This window comes from Gobius niger, assembly GCF_951799975.1.
Source record: "Gobius niger genome assembly, chromosome: 3".
Classification (NCBI taxonomy): Eukaryota; Metazoa; Chordata; class Actinopteri; order Gobiiformes; family Gobiidae; genus Gobius; species Gobius niger.
The window spans coordinates 23,937,006-23,958,645 of NC_136854.1; the positions used below are offsets into that span (position 1 = coordinate 23,937,006).

At 40.9% G+C, this 21,640-nt stretch overlaps 1 protein-coding gene and 1 long non-coding RNA gene across 4 annotated transcripts; both read left to right on the forward strand.

The window, feature by feature from the left end:
• The first annotated feature begins 305 nt into the window (after positions 1 to 305).
• On the forward strand, positions 306 to 17,930 carry rab11fip4b (RAB11 family interacting protein 4 (class II) b). Of its 3 annotated transcripts, XM_079553026.1 has the most exons (14): positions 306 to 656; positions 8,040 to 8,269; positions 8,474 to 8,659; positions 10,155 to 10,289; positions 12,208 to 12,243; positions 12,904 to 13,003; positions 13,078 to 13,181; positions 14,143 to 14,283; positions 14,378 to 14,459; positions 14,566 to 14,703; positions 14,792 to 14,947; positions 15,662 to 15,742; positions 16,158 to 16,301; positions 16,416 to 17,928. In XM_079553026.1, exons 2-14 carry the CDS (start codon positions 8,076 to 8,078, stop codon positions 16,530 to 16,532), a joined length of 1,614 nt encoding a protein of 537 aa, XP_079409152.1. In that variant the 5' UTR covers positions 306 to 656; positions 8,040 to 8,075; the 3' UTR covers positions 16,533 to 17,928. The 3 variants fall into 3 exon arrangements, with proteins under 3 accessions (XP_079409152.1, XP_079409153.1, XP_079409154.1); XM_079553027.1 differs by lacking the exon at positions 15,662 to 15,742 and having other exon boundaries at positions 16,416 to 17,927; XM_079553028.1 differs by lacking the exon at positions 306 to 656 and having other exon boundaries at positions 16,416 to 17,930.
• Positions 17,931 to 18,818: 888 nt separating this feature from the next.
• Positions 18,819 to 21,364, forward strand: LOC306961538. The gene is made up of 3 exons (XR_013792779.1): positions 18,819 to 18,992; positions 19,066 to 19,184; positions 21,081 to 21,364. It is a non-coding gene; the product is annotated as an uncharacterized lncRNA (long non-coding RNA).
• Positions 21,365 to 21,640: the final 276 nt, after the last annotated feature.

Consider the following 21,640-nt stretch of genomic DNA (forward strand, 5'->3'; position numbering starts at 1 on the left):
GCCCCCCAGCAGTTGTTTCGTTGTTTTGGAGTGGTCTTGTGAAATCTGCTGCATCACTGAAGACAAACTGTTTCCATTGAAGGGACAACAATCACTCCCTCCCCCTCACTGCAGCCTCTTCTGGAGCAGGGCACTCAGCGCGGCCAGGCAGGGCTACATATGCAAATATAGCCCGAGTAGGCGGCCGCCGAGAGCACACTGTGGAGCAATGCAACGGCTCTCACATGCCCCGCCCACAGAAGCCAGTTACTAGGCAACCGGCAGCAGGGAGAGGGAGGGGCCATGAATTCAACAACTGTTGCCTGATCCGAGGCTCGCTGTGTGAACACTGAGCCGACCAGGCAAGAGGCAAGAGTGAGGCTGTGTGTCTGTGTTGGAGACGTGATATCTGCAGCTGGACGTGAGCACAGTGCGCCTGAACAGACCGCCCTGCAGCGCTTGGTTTGTCTGTGGACTCGACCAATAAGTGGACTCACCCTTTGGACTATCCCAAGGCTGCTGCTTCCCCTGCCCAGTGAAGGGAACACCTGCATGCATGTGCGTGTGAGAGGGCTGTGTACCAGTGTGTGGGGCGTGGGACAGGACTACACCACATGAGGGCTTGCCCGGTGCTCAGAGGAGGCTGCTAACCATGGATTCCCCTCTCTAGTTAACGGGTAAGCACTGCAGTACATCTGTACCATTGAGCAAAGTGGCAGGGGATCTTTACTGGACTGATTGAGGACCGAATTGGCCAAGTGAAAAGATGAGATCCTGAGTGCTGGGGAAACATTTAGTGTGCAGTTTTCTGGGGCAGCTGAGTGGCTGAGCATGGCCATTGTCCCCACTTTGTATCTGTTTGAATGCGCTGCGTGGCTTTGACCCAGCCTCACACGTCGCTTGGCTGTCTCTCTCAGCTGTTGGCGACAGTGTGACCCTCTGCCCATTTCTCCTGTTCACTCCTTTTCATTCCCGTCATGTCTGTGTTCACACGGGCTGTCGTGTCCGCTTCAGTCACCGGTGAGCTGCTGTGCTCTGCCTCAACATCTCTCTGATCATAATGGGATTAATTTGACAGAGTGAATGGAGGGAGAGCAAATGACGGGACACACTGTTTAGGGAAGGCTGCCACAGCTAACAAAATAATACCTGAGAATAGAGACTGAAACTATATTTAACTTTCTTTAAACAGTTTGTAAAATGAAGTGTGTTGTTTGTTACGAGTTATTGTAAAAAATTGCCATTGCAAGGTGTGTTTAGCTCTACTTTAAAGCAATTACCTCTGACGTCAGATAGAGTCGGTTGAATGGTCACTGACTGGACATTGCGTAAGCAGATTTGGATTTGAGCTGGGAACTTCCTACTTTACCTGAAACCAAAATATCTACGTCGTTCTTTGTATTTTGTATAAACAAATTCTCTTCTTTATAGTTTCCAGTTAAGCCACTTTTTTTTTCTTTCTAATTTGTATTCAACTTGAGCTCAGCATATTAACTAATGCACAAAGTGTACAGTGGGACGAGAATAACTAGATTAGCAGCACACAGCACTCTGTCCTGAATGGAGGCTAATCCACAGTACTTGAACTGCTGTCTTTTTCAATACGTTTCATTGTGAAAAACAAGGCGATAAACAATGAGAGTTTCTGCATGTGCCCAAGAAATTATTTGGTTTGCTCTTTGCAGTGTTATACTTGTATGCAGGACTTTACAGTGAACAACAGACCAAGAAACCACCTGCTGAGAGTGCCTCTAATGAATACACAGAGGCAAGAGGCTTACAAACACTCACTTAAGACCAAGACAATGCACAAGAGACAAGCTCTTTCCATTGGACACGAGTGTGATTACACAGAAAATTAACAATTAGCATGCTTGGCTAGTCCCCGTCCTCTTATGCAGTGTTAGTTCCATCTGTCATAGAATATTAGCTGTGCAGTAATCATTTTTCATTATCTATCTTATTGTTTGCTTACTATAGAAGTGTTTTTTTTTTCAATACTGAACCAAAGCTAATGTTGATTCTGCTCTGACTTTTCCATTGTCCTTGCTGTTTTGATATGATGTTGATATGAGGTTTGTTTAGGGAAGTTGGCAGTTGACACAGTGAGAACAAGCAGCCAGTAAACTTAGCCCACCTGTCTAGTTGTCCTTCTGCAGCTTTAGTAATTCATTTCAGGTACATTTTAGCCTGATCTGCGTACATGATGAGCTTCTGTTGCCTGTGTAGCGTCACGCCCTGTCACTGATGCAGTTCTCCCCCTTTAGGGCACTAGCTGTTTTGCATGGGCCGAAAAATCCCAAGGTTTGCTCTGCGTGCTACACTCCACAGTTGATTTGGACTGAATGGGTCTTGTCTTGTTGTTATTAACCTCTTAACTCCCTCCTGAACCGAGCACATTTTCTCCAGTTTCCCAAATCTAAAAGCTTCTTGAACAAAGCTTCAAAACAGTGACAAAAACCTGACAATAAAGCGTCAAAAAGCAAAGAAAAGTCACCAAAAAACTACAAAAACAAGAGAAAAAAGAGACGAAAACATGACAAAAATGTGACATAAACACAACATAAACCCAACAAAGAAAGGTCTTAGCTTTCAAATGAGTCATTACACTGGTCAATGGGATGTAAGCTCCAGTCGAGAAGCTTTTGGATTTGGGTAAAACTGAACTGGACAAAATGCGCTCGCTTCAGTCGGGTGGTAAGAGTTTAAGAGTTTCACTCACTACTAAGAAAAACCTAAATTACACTTAATCAGAGGATGTTTTTCAAGTTCTCCTTGTTTAACGGGCACAGACACACCCTCACAACAAGTACACACAATGGTTGATGTATTAATGTGGCACCAGTCATTTTTAACTTTATGTCTTTACCACATTTACAATACGAAGAGCCCAAAGTGCTTTACAAATTTACAAGAAAAACACAGTAAAACAAACATGTGCACAAGTGTATATGTACAATAGGCAAAATATCAAAACAATAATAAGTAAAAGATGTTCAAGTAATAGGGGGCATATTCATCATCAGTCATAGACACATATAAACACTATCACTGAAGGAAGATGGGTCTAATTACTTTGCTCCTTGTAATCAATAATCAATGACTTGAGCAAGTTCAGAACGTGATCCAAAGTTACTTTTTTTTGTGCAATTCTTGGGAAATTAAGTATTCTGTTTTCTTTTCTTTTAATGTTGTGTTCTTTGGTCACAGACAGCTCTTTGAAACTGCCCTCGCTGTACTTGTGCCGTCCCTCCCTACATTGTCCTTTGTCCAGCGCAGCATTCCAGGTAATCCAAGCAGCTACCTGTTCAGAGCGTCTAAGGTGGGAACAAATGTCTGCGTGTCGTTTGCTGCTCACGCATGTGCACTGGAGCTGCCTGTGTGTGTGTAGCCATGTGTTAAGCTCTTCTGAAAGGCCCCTTTGATGCTTTGCAGTGAGTGAGACTGTAGTTGTTTCTGACAGACCGAGAGCTCGGTAAAGTGGCAGTGAAAAGATGAGTCATTATTTTCTATTTGTGAATAACGTGTGTGCCCGGGTCACGGCTGTAGTGCAGATGATGGGAAACTATTACACCGACAAGTGGCTGCAGAAAACATTCAACTTGAGGTGCCCAATGTTTTCTGGGGCAGCCTGGCAGAGACATGTAGACCCCCATCTACACCTATTGACTCACTTGCAGTTTAAAAGGTGAAAGAAAGCTGCAGTATGTGGAGATATCCCACTCGATCATATGGAAGGTGTGCAAGCTCCACACAGTTACTCATTTTCAGAACAAAGGATTATTACTCATTATTCATCATTGCTGTTGCCATTGTAGTTCTCATAATGTATGCTAGTGCAATTAAACAGATATTGCCAAACCCTGTTTTACAGACAGCATTAGATTTGGGGATTAAAGGTACAATGCATCTGTTTTTGTCTTTTCTTTCCCATTTGACACCGTAACATTTTTGATTTCCTCGTACAAATTGTAGTCTCAGTCAAGACACTGAGTGGAACTAACAACAACAGTCTCTTAAACCTTATTTCACCTTGCTGCAGAGGAAAGACTGTCTGTGCAGAAGCATTATAGGCTTTAGGTGAATATTTCCCTTTGATGGCGCTTGAAGGACTTGAAGTGCTCAGGAGAGAGAGGATGAGATAAACACAGAGCGGAGCGACGCGGGGGAAGCCTCTGTCGAGACGCACCTCTTATCTCATAGCTCTCAGGATCTGACTCCACTGTTTCCTTTTGTTTTCTCTCTACTTTTTCCTTTTAAAAACCATCACTGCTCTTCTTTTCCTGATTCGTAACAAAATCTCCCGGAGAGTAGCGGATCGTGTCCAGAGCCATATTTATTAGCAGGAGTAACAATCAGAAGTACAAAAGAGATTCACATATCACTATATAGTTATCCAGGCCCTGTCGATGTAGACAGAACAAATAGGTCTCATTCTTTCACATGCATTGCTGTCCTTGTCTCTTATAACAAATTGTACATAGTTTAGTGTCTGAGGTAAAACTAACCTTAGTATTGTCAAATGAATGTTTGGAGAGACAGTAGTTATTGTCCAACAAGTTTTACAGGACAAACACAACAACACTGAAGACACCTTCAAATCCCATAAGCTTTGTTTAATCCAGCTTTGGTTTAATGAAGCACCACAGAAATGTTCCTTTGATGCCACTCCCTGAATCAGACCTTTTGGTAGGTTTCTTTTATTAACAACTTTGATTTAAATGCTGCAAATGTCATGTTCCAGTGTAGTTGTTAGATGATAATCATTAAATGCTGAGTTTTCCTTAGTACGGCTGAGAAGCGGTTTATACACTTGACTTGACCCTGCCTTTGAGTTGTTGTGCAAACCATAAAGGCCCTTGACGCCTCCAACATTGAACTCTAATGTTTAAGGCATTGTGCCGCTCTGTCAGTGTCTGTGAGGCTGATGTTTTATGTATGTTTTTAAATATGTCAGGAGTTGATCTGGCTCCTAGAAAGAGGTTTATCACCGTCAGTTCGGACCTCAAGACCTTGGTGCATTTCTCAGTTACCTTGTCGACATAAAGAGAATGAAAGATAGACATTTTCTATCCGGATGAAATTGTTCAAAGGTTGTTGTTTCTCGACAGTCTTTGCAATGTTCTAGCCTACCCCTATTTGTTACCAAACTAAACTCTTATACTCCCTGAGTTTCAGTGTGATGTCACTATAGTTTTGGTTACAAAACTGAGGGAAAGATTAGGTCAACCGCACATGTAATGTTGATTTGCACACACCTTTGAGCAAAGGTAAGGTAGTTCTGCCGTCATAATAATAATGCATTTTATAAAGCGCTCATTTGGACACTCAGTGACTCATTGTTCATTATTCATTCACTGGCCCTCTAACCCCCACCAACCACTTACTCACTATATTCATACAACGGCCAGGTGAGGGAAGTGTCCCACATAATGTCAGTGGGAATATGAAGCCAACCTGCCATTTCTAAGACGATCAGCTTTTACCATCAGAGACTCAGACTCGTCTATGGGCGAAATCCAGGTCTAAAAACGGTCTAATACAGAGGCTGATATTTCACCTCCCTAATTAGTATGGTGCAGAAACAGCCCTGTGTTTAGTCTTATTGGCAACAATAAAACGGATATAAAAATAGAAAAAGTCATTGTTTATTTATCTGTTTTCAGGGGGGAACATGATGCTTCAGAGGAATGAAGGATAGTGTTTTAAGTAGGTCAGACGTTCAGCCATTCAATAAAGGGCTGCTTATATTTTCATATTGTTTTGGTAGACACATTGAGTTGCCTTGTGTACGAAATGCGTGGTTTAAATAAAGTTGCCTTGCCTTGGCATTGTCGTGTTCAGAATTTGCCAGATTAAGTGAGTAATGAGTCTGGATCGCATCATTATCATAGACATGTACTCGTCTTAGCTTTGCACTTTTTAGTTTGTTTTTGTGATAAAAGGTCATACTCAGAAACCCAAGAACCGTTTAACTAAATAATGAACTAAATATTGCTTTATTTCTTCTTTTTTGTGTCATCATGGCAGGTTTGCCAAATGCATGCAGGGATTACACAGGAGCTCCACTTTAAGACTTCAGTGATGACTTGATAACTGCAGGTCTTATGTGTGAGGTGTAATATTTAATGCATTAGTACTTGTGAGGCTCAGCACATCTCAAAGGTAGTGGCAGGTGGGCAGCTCTTTGGCAGCCTTTCTTTGCTTTCGTGCTGAAAAGTCAAGCACTTTAACGCTGTATGTGTATAGTGCTTTCCCCGGACCATTCCTAAAGCCGGCAGATAGAAAACACACAAAGAAACCCTTATCTATAAACTCATTCCTTTATCACTCATGTGTTAAACGTCTGAATGTGAGAAGTTTTCAGTTTATCCAATAGTAAGCTTTTGTCAATCATCGTCTTTTAAAGCAACAACTGTCAGTGAGGCTCATATCCTGAGACTAAACTTGACATCCTTTTGAAATCGATACTGTCGAGACAAAATGCTTTCTCCTCAGGTTGAACCAAAGTAAAGATTTCAGAAGCACTTAGCCTTGCAATATAATGCAGTATAATGATGGACTAGCCTTCCTCTCTGACTTTGATACCTTTGTTCATTTGTAAGCTGGAATCCGTTGGTTTACCCTTGCTATGTTATATTATATAATGTTCTCTAATGTAATTCTCGTCAGGATTTTCCTTACTCTGCCCTTTCCAAAGTCTTAATCTTGCCCCTTTATGCCGCATGCGGCTAATTCCTTTGCAGTTATTCTTTGTTCTCTCTCCGTTTTCATATTGCTTTAATTCAGTTTTCAGTCCGTCTGTCCTCGCTTTAACACTACGCTGTGTCTGCTGCCCACGTATGCCATGGATAAGGCCTTGTTCCCCGCTACATTAAGCAAGTTTTAAGCCATTTAAGAGAGCAACTTGATGGAAGTGGTTCCTCCGACCTTTGACGTTTTACTCTCTTACCGAGTGAGACCTCCTGCTGTGTGAACCAAAGACTGTTCCCACACCAATGGAATGTATTAGACCTGAAATACTATGGCCTTATAGTTAGACATGATGAGATATAATACTATAGCTCCAAATATATGCTGTTATAGCTTGGTCCTTTTTTGGCTACAAAAAAGCCAAAGAAGAATTATTTGTTTGTTGTAGATCCAAATCAGAAACTTTACTAAGACATATTTTATACATACATTATATTTTGCTAAACTAGTGCTATATGTTTATATAAGTCTGAACTACAGGGTTGGCGGCTTTTATTTGTAATAAGGCCTGTGAAGCTCGGATGTTTTGTTTATTTGCAGATAATTGCAGCCCTTGCGATTTGTTACATGTGACCATTGACAGTCAAACTGCAGAACATTCCAGGTTATAGATTGCCATTTCACAAGGTTAACTAAACTGCCATAAAACTCTGATACATAAACAAACTTGTAAGTCATACCAAAGTTCTCCTAATTATCAGCTGCTACACAGACTGCGTTAGCGTGATAAAGCATTTGGAAGAAGAGTGGGCAATTCCCTTTTACAAGAGGCCACATGAGTAACCTGAATTCAATTAGACGGCGGCATCAATAAATAGAACTTAATTCTGCTCAACTTTCAATATGGCCTAAATTATATTTGGAACTCGCTTGATGTATCTTTTTGGTAGCACTTTACTGCAAGGTACTAGCATGATAGTACACTGCCTGACCCCACAGAAAGTGGATTTACTTGAAGGTTGTGATCTGCGGTTGCTGCAGTTGGTCAGAATGAATGAGATCAGCTGACGACCTGAACACCCCAATGACCAGGGCTGTGAGAGAGCGGTTCATGAAGCATGAGACATAATTTTCACACATGGACTGGCCGCCACAGAGTCCAGAACTTAACCCCACTGAAAATCTTTGGGATGTGCCGGAGAAGGCTCACACTCTCCCATCATCAATACAAGATCTTGGTGAAAAACGAACGCATGCTGTAATCAAAGCTAAGGGCGGGCAAACGAAATATTAGCACGTGTGACTTTGTGAGCCATGTATCATTCACAATAAGAATGAGTGGCTAAAACCTTTGTCTTTCATTGCAGGGCAGTGAAGAGGAGGAGCGGGTGTGTGCGGTCATCATGTGCACTCGGGCCGACCCTGAGCCTGTCCCTGAGTGCCAGCTGTTCCCCACAGAGGTGGACGAGCCGGAGGAGAGAGAGTCCGACAGAGACAGTGCCGTGGAGAGCACACAGGGCTCAGACACTTCAGAGGGACTGTCCAGAGCTGAAGACAAGGAGGACGTACTGGGAGAACTTTTCTTCCACAGGGACAAGTAAGATTCATCTGCAAGTAGCACTTTATTATTGTGGGTACGAGGCTGCAGTGTAAAATATAGCACTGTGAAAATATATTGCACTGGAAGGACTAGTAATATATATAATAATATTTTACAATAGAACTTTCCACTGGGGTCAAATGAATACAAAAACAGCTAACGCAGTGTCAGTGAATATATGACGGTGGGGTTTATTCCCAGGTGTGGTCAGACCAGCATCTCAGTGACGTCTGACCTCTCCACGCGTTCCTCTGCCTCTCTGAACGAGGAGCAGTTCGAGGACTACGGTGAAGCGGAGGAGCCAGACTACACTCCCAGCAGCCCCTGCCCCGACGACGACACGCGCACCAACGGGTACTCGGACCTTGGATCCTCCGTCTCCTCCAGGTAACGGCCACACAGAAAACAGCTGAATCATTGTTTGGGTGTAAATCCATCAGTTACATTTTGGTGGCTAATAAAAAGTCACTGTTGTGCTGGCTTCTCAAATGTCTCTTATTGCAATTAGATTTTTATGAGCTCCTCTGCAGAAGTTCCAAACTGACCAGTTTTATTATCTAGAAACCGGACTAGTTTTTTTTGACTAATCAATTTTATCATATAAATATTTGTATTTGACTAAAACAGACAAACATGAAAACAAAATGAATGACTAGCCTGGAGATATTTCTGTTGACCCATGAGGGCATTTGCACTCCTTTTATTGTTTTCGCCCCTCCAACGGAGAGAATTGAGGGTCAAAACAAAACAATGTAGTGTTGTCACTTGAGGTGTTCTTGAGATGTCTCATCAACTGCCTAATCCCCACCCCCCAAAACAAAAATGTGGTGAAAACAAAATGAAAAGAAATGCAAAAACAACGTCAACAACATGAATGTAGTAAGTAACTCATTAATTCATTTACTCATTTGTTGACAGAAAAGACAAAGAGAGAGAGGAATATTGTACATTCAGTTACAAAATGGAGATCATTTTTCACTCAAACTTGGCTGTAAATACTGTTTAAGTGGTGCTAGCCCACACATAGCTTTACCCATTAGCCTGTTAGCTTCTTCTTTGTGATTCCATTAGTGTGTATTGGTGGCTCCACCTGTAGCCAGGAAAGCTGCCAGAGATGCCAGGGGGTGATGAAAGATCCCCATCCCATTGCTCATCATCCCTGCTTTAACATTCCAGGAACAAGTCTGTTTTTGTACTTTTTCAGTTTCCAGAAGCCATGCAATGTGTAACTTAACTTGTGAAGCATATAAGCCTGAACGACACTCATCACATCTGGAAAAAAACAAAAGTTAATTTTAATGCATTGGTTACCCCGCCCAGTCCATCCAGAAGGAGGTAAAACACAATGTGGCCTTAGATCCAAAGGTTAGCCCCTACCTTGTTTATGCAGATTAATTTACTTGGCATTTTGTCGACAAAAAAATGATTAAATCTTGACAAAGAAACCTTTCACTCAAAAGGTTAGCACTGAAATTAACTTGTTGCCAAAATTAACACTGATGCTGACTGTACAAGTGTATGTCGGAGCTTCTGCCCTTTAAGCCACATTAAAATTCATCAAAATCTGTTAAATGGGATTACGTTTCTGGCTGATAGACTGGCAGCACCCGCTTTCGTTGCTTCTTGCATACCAAGCAGGCAAACCCTCACTCTCTGTCGGCACTGAGATTTAAATTCACAATGAGGCCCAGATTTTCTAGCCTTAAAAGACTTACCCTGGGAAGGAAAGTCCAAGCAGAGCAGTCTTTCTCTGTGTTGGGTTGGAAACAAATGCTAAACTCTTAAGTGTTTCTCATGTGTGTTAAATCGAAGCTAGTTCTCTTCAAAATGGCGTGTACCCAACTATTGAATGGTGTGGCTTTGTGTGTGTGTGTGATTGCAGTGCGGGCCAAACTCCTCGTAAGGTGCGTCAGCATTGCACTGGCGAGCTAATGGATGTCTATTGCTCTCAGTGCAGCAAAAAGGTCAATCTTCTCATTGACCTGGAGGCACGGCTGAAAAACCTCAAGGCGAACAGGTACGTCAATTACAATGGTTTTATAGATTTTTATATAGTTTTATATATATTTACAACTCTCAGTTGTTCCAAAGCCAAGGCGCACAAACCGAATTGGGTTGGCCCTTTGTCCAGAGCTTTGACTTTGGAACAGCTAATAAGGACCTGCCAGAGGACACTGAATTGTCTCATAAAAAAAAATCTAATTTCACCTGTGCTTATTTATTTACCTTGTTACGTTTGTAATTGACACTTAAATAATTACATAGTCTATTTATATTTGTTGTAGTTCATCTCTCTATGTATTGCCTGTTAAGTAAAAGAAGCACTCAGGGTGATTATGAGTCAATATTTGGGCTTCACTCTGTATGATAGGTACTTGATAAGTACAGAAGCTTTAATTATGTTACATAAAGCTGTCAGTCCAGTGCTTACCTAATCAACTATTGTTATCAGAGGCTTATTCTAAAGGTATGTTCAGACCCACTGTGTGCAAAGTGCCAGGTGCAAGTGAGTTCTATGTATTGTCTGTAGCGCGTACACATGCGTCTCCAAGTGTCGGGGAGAGGCAGGACGTTTGAAGGATTTGTGTATCTGCCCGGGAATACAGTTGCACCAAATCCAACCACATTGTCATCTCACATTTGCTCTTACATTTAATCCATTTGAGCAGCACAATATACACTATAATTGACAATGTTTACACCCAGAATTTCCCTTCGTTAGGCCTACTCATAATGATTAATATCCTAGACCTGCGCCCACAATTAAAAGCAAAGTGAATGTACCAGGAGTCGAGGAAAGGTACCTATTGATTGGAAACCTACGTTCACTTGTCTACTTTCATGAGACATATTAGGTTTAAATAGATTACTCTGAAACTATTTAAACCTATTTAAACTATTTAACAAAGGCTGAATTATAAATATATGTTTCTACTAAATAAAGATACAGAGACATAGATAGGAGCAAAACGGTTCAACAGCCTATGAATACATACCGTATTTTCTGGAGTATAAATCGCTCCGGAGTATAAGTCGCACCAGCCACCCCGGCTGCACGTTGTTGAAGCACCTATTTGCAAATTCATTCCTCTAGCTGTGGCCATCAAGCTTTTAGCTCGCAATTAGCTTTTTTAGTTTTCTTCATTGTAGTAGGTGTGAGTTTTTCGTTCCCTCCAAACTATCTTTCTGGTGCCCGATTGCCATTTTTGGCTACATAATTTACTTGCAGCTTGTAATCTGCAGAATTTGATTTTCTTTTTGGGGGTATTTGTGTTCAGAGCAGTAGATACTGATTCAAAACCCTAGATCGCCCTCTAGTGGCTGTAGTGTGAAAATAACGAACATTTAAAATTATATATTTTGATATATAAGTTGCACCTGAGTATAAGTTGCAAACCTAGTCAAACTTTGAAAAACGTGTGATTTACAGTCCAGAAAACACGGTAAATAGTGGACAATGCTAACGTTAGCTTCATGCTACATATGCCACAGTTGCTAGATACGCAACTGGACCTTCCTAATGACACAATTTAGACTCGGATTTGCTTGTGTGATAAATATGTTTATAATTGGCCAGAAAACGGCATAGAATTCAGAAGCATCTGAATTTCTTTCTTTCTCCCTTTATTTAATTCCTCATTTAACTCTTTTTCGTTTTACTAGTACTGTCAATGTTCATATGTGAATTTGCGTCACAGATGGAGCTTTTGTTGGAGCCTTCTTTTATTGTTTATTGTCTCACTGAACTAGTGGCTCTGCTCTTGTACCCCTGAGACCTTTGCTGAGCTAGCTGTAAATAATTTTAATTGTATATCCACTAGTGTTTGCACTGTTCAATTTTGTATTCCAAATGTAAAATCTTAATCTTAACTATCACTGTCAAAGCCAGAACTTCTATTCATTATGTAATTCAAATTTTTCTTTTTATGTTGTAGTCCCAGCAGAAAAATCTCCAGCACGGCTTTTGGAAGGTATGTCACTAAACCTATTCTATTCTCCTGCATTGTAGTACTAAAGTCAAATTCAAGGCGGTTATATTGTCCTTTATCGGTGCATTTAAACCTACCTCTTTCTGTGGACATACCCTCATACTAAGCAGACTTTTACCTCCGTTATCAGTCTGCTATGAGGCAATCTGGCTGTGACATTGAGTTAATTAGTAACCGGATCATTCGCGACAAAACAAGGATCGTGAGCGCGCGTGCTGCTGGTAGATAAAGCCAGTGTGGACCTCGGTACAAATCAGCCCTTTACATTGAAGTATCTCTTATATAGTCTGTGCAAAGTAAAGTGTCTTGTACGGCTTTGTCCTGTATCCACCCACAGCCAGTGAGTTACGGTGACAGAGTAAAAATGCCCTGTCAGACCTGATCTATGTTTCCAATATACACTAAAGCCCTCCCTCCTCTCCTCCACTGTCCTCTGTGTCTGCTTTCATTACGTCTTCACTTTTATTGTTCTCATCTGCCCCTCTGTTCTCCCCATCACTTCCTGTTCTCTGTCTCTATGATCATCTCACATTTGGAAACAAGCCATGGCAGCCGTTTATTACTTTTTATTCTAGAAATCTGTCTGTCACCTTACAGTGTCCCACTGTTCTAACCCTCTCGTGTTTTCTTCTTGGACACCAGACAACTGCTTCACAACAGCAACTTGAGCAGCAGAAATGGCAGCACGGAAGATCTGTTCAGAGACAGCATTGACTCCTGTGACATTGATATTAATGAAAAGGTATGAGCAAATGTTTTGTTTTCCTTTTTGAAAGAGCTACAGTTCCTATGAAATGTGTTTGTAACTATTTGCAGGTTAGCTTCTTGGAAAAGAAAGTGGCAGAGCTGGAGAATGAAATCATTACTAATGGAGATCTCAAGTCAAGGTTAAAGCAGGAGAACACTCAACTTGTGCACAGGTGCGGAAAAATTACATATTGCAGTGGTTCAAGTAGCGGTACTTGTTTTTTTTATTATGATACTCAGGGCCATCTACAATTTTGGTTTTATTCATTTAAAAACATACTTAATCACCAAATTTCAGTCTGTCCTTGGGCCAATGGAGCAGATCGGCAGCCTTGCTTCCGTCAGTCAACCCCAGCTTCTTTAGTAGCTTGGGAACGTTGCTTAAAAAAAGTAATTAGTTATGGGGGGGGGAGCTGCGAGGACGCGTCTCAAACGATTCTGTGTCTTTGGGTTAAAACTAAGTTCCAACACTATTGATCAATGATCACCAGCTCGATTCTCGCCCAAGGCCGCACCGGTCACAAACAGTGCTGTAGGGATAATAATCCTCGGGTTAGGAACGTAGTTTTTAGAGCAGAGAGCACGATGCAACACTCTGCACAGACACAGTCAGATGTGCGCCATGCAGTTGTCCCTTTCCTGGAGAGGCAGAGGACACTGAAAGATGTGATGTGAGCCCCAAGGGGCATCAATAAAGGCAGCATGAGAAGAGACTCCGCCCACCCTCTCCCCTGCTCTTCTATGTTTCTGCAGCAAGAAATACAGCTGACACCGTGGCGCTTCATTCAGCCGAATTGTAACGTGCCACTTTGTTTTCCCAGTAACGATAACGCTGTTGTAACGTCGGGGAGAGTAATGAATTAGATTATTCCGTTACCGAAATAGTGGCGCCGTTATACTTAAACATTGTTATTCCCAACACAGCTTACCACCATCGAGTTTGGAGTGAATAAATGAAAAGCGCTATTAAAGCCAGTGAATTATTGTTTTATTATTATCAATTTAGTCCAATTAAGGTTCATTTCAGACCCTTCTCTTTGTTTAGTCAAATATTTTATGAGCCGTTACTTGCTGTGAAAAGAATCACTGTGATATAGAATGCACTGTTCCTATTGTGATTATGAATATTCTCAGGGTAAATGAACTGGAGGAACAGATGAAGGACCAGGAAACAAGAGCAGAACAAAATCTGCAGCAGCAGCTCCGGCGGCACAGAGAAGCCTACAGCAAAATGGAGAGAGACAAGAATACACAGATAGAGCTACTGAGCAACAGGTGAGGATATTCATCATGTGTCATTTTACCGAAAGCTTTATCGTTGTGTCATATAAAGGTTCTAATATACTGTATATACATATGGCGGTTTTAGAGTAAAGCAGGTAGAGGAGGAGAACAGTGAGATGACTTTAAGTATGTGCCGGCTAAAATCCCAGTCTGAAAAACTTGATGAGGTATGTTCAAAAATACAATAAACACACATGAATGTTTTTGGTGCAAATATATACAAATAACAAATATAACAGTACAAATAGCATAATGTTGAAAATCTATCCCTAGGAGAAGCAAAGAATGACAGACAAGTTAGAAGACACTAGCCTACGGCTCAAGGACGAGATGGATCTCTATAAGAAAATGATGGACAAACTGCGACAGAACCGACAGCAGTTTCAAAAAGAGAAGGAGGCCATGCAGGAGGTGAGAGACTCAAAAAGCCATCTATTTGCTGTGGAGTTGCTTTGTGACATTACCAAGCAGTTGTTTTGCTTATGTCATCTCTGTTTAGTTAATAGAGGACCTTCGGCGAGAGCTGGAGCATCTGCAGCTCTTTAAGCTGGAGACGGAGCGGCCGGGGCGAGGCCGAAGCTCGTCTTCTAGTCTGTCAGATTTCACCAGAACCAGAGAGGTGGAGCTGGAGCATGAGGTCAAGAGGCTCAAACAGGTAATGTCAGCACGTTTAGATAATAAGAAAGTCACATAGTATTAAAGCAGTATTTCCTGTACTGCTTTCTGTACTCAGATACTAAGCAATATTTCTGGGTAAATAGAGGTTGTGGAGTGAGAGTGGCAAAAGAGATTCGAGGCACTGCATAATATACAAATATACAAGCACATAGTACACAGCAATGAGGCACAAGTCAGATGTATAAGCATGGCATAGTTTAGAAATAACAATTTGTATTGTAATCTATGACAATACAAATTGTTGATTCACAACCATATCTATGTTTTCCCAGTGGGTGCCCAGACAAATGACCAAACCATAAAAAAAAGATATAAATACACACGCTTCCGTAAACTCCTGTTTATAAGGCAGGCGCTCTACTAGTTGAGCAACGCGATCGAACCGTTGCTTACCGGCACATTTATATTGATCAAATGGACTGACCCGTCCTCGCCAGTGAGAAGAGAAGGAAAGAGCTGTCATGATTTACAGATTGTATCTATTGAATCACATTGTAATCAGGGCAAATTCGCCTGGCTGCCCAAAGATTTGGGAGGGTACTTGAACTCCACAGCACCCACAGGAGATAGATTCACAACCACTCTATTGTGAACCCTAAACCAAGTGTACACTCTTGAAACCAGAACACAGAGTGAAAGAATGACACAATTTCTGTTCTTTATCCTCTTATCACCATCCATCTTTGTGTAGCCATATGTGTCCCAGGACCTTCTTCCCCCTGAATCCCAACACCTGATGCTTTCTGGAGCTTGGCTCCTTACCAGTCGAATGGTAAAAGACACTATTGTAACCTCCCAATTAACTACTAATCTGTATAAAGTAGGATTCCATTAATCAAGCCTTTATGTACAGTACAAAGAGGCAAATCTTTTAAATAGTATGTGATAGTGAAAAATTACCTTTTGAAAGCCCTGCAGTAAAACTTTAACACGCTGCTCTGATAACCTTCCAGAGAAAGCTGGTGAGTAGGTTCTTTCTGTAACACACATAACCTCTATCATGTCCTGTAGCTGCTGCCCACGTAGAGTTGCACTGATGTGGCTATGCTGGATGTGTCAAAACACTGTGTGGATGAACTGACTGAGGCTTCAACAGTTTACAAGGACATCTTTAACAGTCAAACCTTTAAGAAAAGTAGCTATAAAAACTGATTTATGTTTGTGTTTGCACCCCGTCCTTATTTTAGGAGAACCAGAAGTTGAGAGAGCAGAATGAGGATCTGAATGGGCAGATCCTCAGCCTCAGTCTCCATGAAGCCAAGAACCTGTTTGCCACACAAACCAAGGCCCAGTCACTAGCTGCTGAGATAGACAACGCCACCAGGGACCAGGTATGCTCAGTAAAATATAGGTACATCTCAGCACATCATTAATGGTGCATAACATGCCAAATAATATTCAAAATAAATGAGAAAAACATATTTCAGTGTACTTTCTGTCTACAGCTTATGGAAGCCCTGAAAGAACAGGAGGAAATCAACCTACGGTTGCGACAATACATGGACAAAATAATTCTTTCTATATTGGACCACAACCCTTCAATACTGGAGATCAAGCAGTGACAAGATGACTCCTCCCAACTGCAATGATGATTGTTGTCCCAGTTTTACAACTTCAAGCTTATGGACTTGTGGGCACAGGAGAAGACTTTACCAAAGCTTTGAAAATGGAGTAGACTTTACAGCAAATGGATGAATATCTCCCCCTGCTGTTTGTGAAGCAAAATGCACTTGGCCTGAAGACAATAAAAATGACTCTTATTTCAACGTAGAGGCCCATAATTAATACCAGACTGCTGCTGCAATTGTATCTCAATTTGATTCAGTGCATAGAGAAATATGCTTCTGATTGAGTCTGGAGATGCCATCATTGCAGTAATTAGACTGCATTAAACTAAAATTGACCTCTGTTACAGGCATGAAGGCAGCCTCTACTGTTCCTGATCTGTAAAGTTTGTGTAAAGTGGCATTTTTATGAAGTTGTACTTTGAAGGCCTTTGAACAGGCATGGGAGAGAAGGCACTGACTAAAGTGTGTATAAGGCAGGTGAACGAGGGATAACTGAACGTATGTCTTCCAGAAAATGAGAGGTTGATCAGTTCAGTAAAGAGTTGAAGGAGAGTGGTGGTATGATTAGATTCATGGTAAATAATCTGCAATAAGGAGAGTAAAATAGGCCTTTAGTATATGTTGCAAGTTCAGCATGTGCCAGAAAAGCCATGTTGTTACATTAGATGCACTACTGTTGCACAGATACATGACTTGAATGTACATGGTGTGTTGAAGTTAAACTATAATAACGAGTGTGACTGGAAGACACTTTAAAATGTTTTTCTTACAAATCATCTCTCTTAACTTTTGATATAGATACTTGCTCTTGGCTCTTTGTTTAATTAAACAAAGTAACAAAGTTGATTGGCTTAGTGGCCAAAAACACCTGTTGAGGGTATAATGTTTTAAAAATGACTAAATTTCAATCTGCCTATTGTATAAAATGTTCGAGTTTTGCTTCCTTGCACAAAATCTATCATTTGCATGGCTCACCTGTTTGTCTGTGCCTTTTGATGTGATTCTTCACATAGGCCTACAGTTTAGGAACATTTTTCACAAAGTGTGTGTCATATTGACTTAACTTGTAAATGTTGTAATTATGCGTATAGTGATGATTTGTACAAATGTGCCACTGTTTCAGAACATTTATACAAAACGTAAACTTTTATATGGTTTATTAAGGTGAAAGTAGTTGCTTATTACTCACGAATGGCAGCCCCCACAAACTAGAAAATATAACAAACTAATACAACAATGACTGAGATTCTTTTTAATCATGTTAATCCAATGCAAAACATGGAATACATCACATTCACAACTTGATAGATTTGACTCACTTAAATGTAGCAGTTACTTGTAACATTGTAGACAAAAAATAGGCTGAACTGGAAGCCCTTTGTTTTGAAAATACAACCATCAAAATTGTCAATAAACAAACTTTGCAATAAGTTAATGTGTTGTCAGCATAGTTGTCAGTCTCTGATATGGCGAGTGTATGGTAGTAAATATTACAATATTACAGGAAAATAAATAATTGTGGATTTAAAATCGAACTAGGATGAGGACGCATGTTGTGTAATGGCCACAGCAGAAACATCCGTGAAACGAGCTCCGCGCGCCACCTGTTGTCCTGACCTGGACCACAGCCCGAGCCACTGCACGCGGGCGGCGGAACAACAGCGGGTGAGAAAACTGTGGATACAAACCATCGTACATAAAATTGTTTATGCTAAACAAATGTGGCTCGTATTTTGTAGGCTGTTGCTCGTAAACCCATTTTGCTGTCTGTTAGTTGCATGTGGCTAAAGCTGCTCGTGCTAGTTAGCTTGCTATGCTACGTTCAATGCAAGTTCAAAATCAACTTTACACTTGTTTTAAATTAAATACATGCATTTACAAGGAAGCACGCGCTTACATACAGCTAAAGAAACCAACAAACTGTAGTTGTGAAACGTAACTAATACTAGATGTATTGTGTGTTTTTATTTGAGGCCAATTGTGAAACTTCTGGAGGAAAATAATGCCTGTAAATGAATCCAGCTGTGGCAGAAGACCGCCACGCTGCCACAACGTGACCAGTGTGCGCCATGAACACGTCCTGGACACAGGACTGGTCAACAGCACCATCATGCAGGGCGGTACCTCCACAGATGGACCGACAAAAATACAGCCAGCACAAGCGGCCACGCATAATGGTGTGAGGCCAGAGAACAAGGTGAATGGTTATATTAGCCGGGACTACTGGAGTGAGAGGATTAAAACACCACGTGTGTCCAAAAAACAAGACAAGAAGTCCAATAGCCACTTTCAAGCAGAACCACCTGAAAGTATTGGTAGTTTTGCAGTAAATGGGGCCAGTCTTGAGAAACCACCTCTGTCTACTGATCTATGTGACCAAGTGACAGCAAAGCTTGACCCACAATCTATATCCAAGAGTCAAAGAAAAAAGAAGAAACCGTGGTATTATAAAAGGTATTCAAATATCATTGTTGCTGTAAAATATTACCACTTCAATACATTTTTTTTTTCTTTTTTTTTTTTACAGGAAGGAAGTTGCCAGGACTGAAAACATTGCACCCCCTCCCACAGAAGACTGGGAAAATGAAATCCAAGAAGTCCATAACAAAAATTGGGAAAAGATGACTTTCGGGATCCAACCTTTTGGTAAATACAATCAATATTGAATATTTTCACTAAATAGTGATCATGGTCGAATTCTGACCTCATTATCTCAACCAGCATTACCTTTATACAGTGGTATGCATAAGTATGGGCCTCCCTTTTACTTTTCGACAGTTTTTTATACTATGGACCATAAACAGAAATATATCTAATTGAAATTTTATGTGAAAGACACACTAAGTGACACAAAATCGTGAAGTGAAATGAAATTTATACATGATTTAGATTTTTTTTTATACCACTGTACATTTGATACTTTGCTGTCACCTGAAACTCTAGCTAGTTCATACCTTTTGATACCTAACGATAACAGTTGCAATTGTGGAGCTTGTCAGACAATTGTCAAACAATATTTAAAAGGAGATCTGTGTTATTTACTTTTCCTCTCCGAGCCTATGTTTATTTGAGACCGTTCCTTTTAATCTACGAAGACAGGTTTATTCATGGAGTACTATTTGTACACAATGTAATTCAAAGTGCTTTACAGAACGGTAACATATAAAAGTAGGCAGGTTAAAATTGCACCTAAAAGGCAAATTAAATCAATAAATGATCATGAACAGTACAGATAAAAGTACTTTAATTATGATAAAGAGGAACAAAGTGATCGCTTCAGTGGGTAGAATAAAAATGAAAAAGGTCAGGTGCTCTTCAGGATCAAGAAAATGTCTAATCACAAAAAGAGGAAAAAATCCGAGGCACTACGATACCTTTAAAAGTCCTTTTATTTATGGGACATGCCGACACACTTCTTGGCCATACCAAATTAATTATAATTTCTCAAATGCAGCACTAAGCAGAACCATTTTCAGCCTGCTGTTGAACATCGTTAAAATGGGCCTCTTCTGGAAGACGGTCCAGATTGCTTCAAAACAGCCTTACAGTGTTTAGTCCTGACTGGGCATCAGCAGGAGACCACTGCCTGAGGTTTTCAGAGCCCAAGATGATTCATATGGCTCAGGCATGTCAAACATTGAGACTTGTGCACAAGCGCAGATCTCTGAGTAACAGGAAGCCAGTGCAGAGCTCTGGATTAATATGGTCATACTTCCTGGTTCTGTGGGCCAAAGGCAATGGTTTCATTTCAGTTTTGTCTGAGTTAAAGGAATAGGCCACCGTTTTTACATACCAAAATATGTTCTTACCTCACTTTAGTCGAGTTAATATATCCCCGTCTGGTCTTTGTCCGCGCGCTCTGCCAGGCAAACGGAGCACATACGCAGCATCTCCCACATGTCACATAGCTCCGAAAAAGCTCACGATAGAAGCTACCAAGCTCTTCCACGTGTTCCCTATTTAAACAAAGTTACGTGAAGTGTTTTCATGCGAAGTATATTTACACAGAAATGTAACATGTCGATTTTATAAGCAAATAAAAAGGGGGACTATATTGTGAGGCGTAATGATACGAGGAGTAAAACGTCTGCGCAGTAACTCCTAAAGGTTATTGACGGAAGTGAGCGGGGGAAGTCTTTCGGAGTTACTACGCGGACGCTGTGCTCCTCGTATCATTACGCCTCACAATATAGTCCCCCTTTTTATTTGCTTATAAAATCGACATGTTACATTTCTGTGTAAATATACTTCGCATGAAAACACTTCATGTAACTTTATTTAAATAGGGAACACGTGGAAGAGCTTGGTAGCTTCTATCGTGAGCTTTTTCGGAGCTATGTGACATGTGGGAGAGGCTGCGTATGTGCTCCGTTTGCGTGACAGAGCGCACGGACAAAGACCAGACGGGGATATATTAACACGTCTAAAGTGAGGTAAGAACATATCTTAGTATGTAAAAACGGTGGCCTATTCCTTTAAGGAAGTTGTTTTGCCTCCACACACCAAGCTATCAATCAAATATGTTACTTACTGTCTTTTTAGGTCCGGAGGATGTGGTTAACTTCACTCTGCGAGACTTGAGTCTGGAAAGAACCAAAGCTCCTTTGTGGCAAGTGACCTCTAACAAGTACCTCCCAGCAGCTCATCACCGGAGGCCCGTCGACTGGTTGAGGTATAAACCCCCCACTGAACCAGGCCAGTTCTCTGATGTTGAAGACTGAACAGCTCGTGTTTGAGAACCAGTCGACACATGAGGGGAGTTTACGCTAAGTCCCAATACTCCAAATGGTTTCAGATTCAGCGAGATTTATAATGATATTTAGTTAACCTTTATATCAATTTTGAATGGTATGTTTTGTCACAAGTCAAAGCTGAGAGTATGACGAGTATGTTGTTTAGATGTTTTAATTGCTTTTATTTATCTAGTACATTCAGATTTTATATTTCTTTTAATACAGAACAAGCTCACTTTAATCCATCTATCAATGATCTGAGTTATCTGCCACGCTTTCTTGTTCTGCTGCTTGGGTCAAGTTAATATGAGTTATCGCCACTCATTTCCTGTTTGGCTAGTTTTTCAGAAATAGTTTTTCTCTGACAGG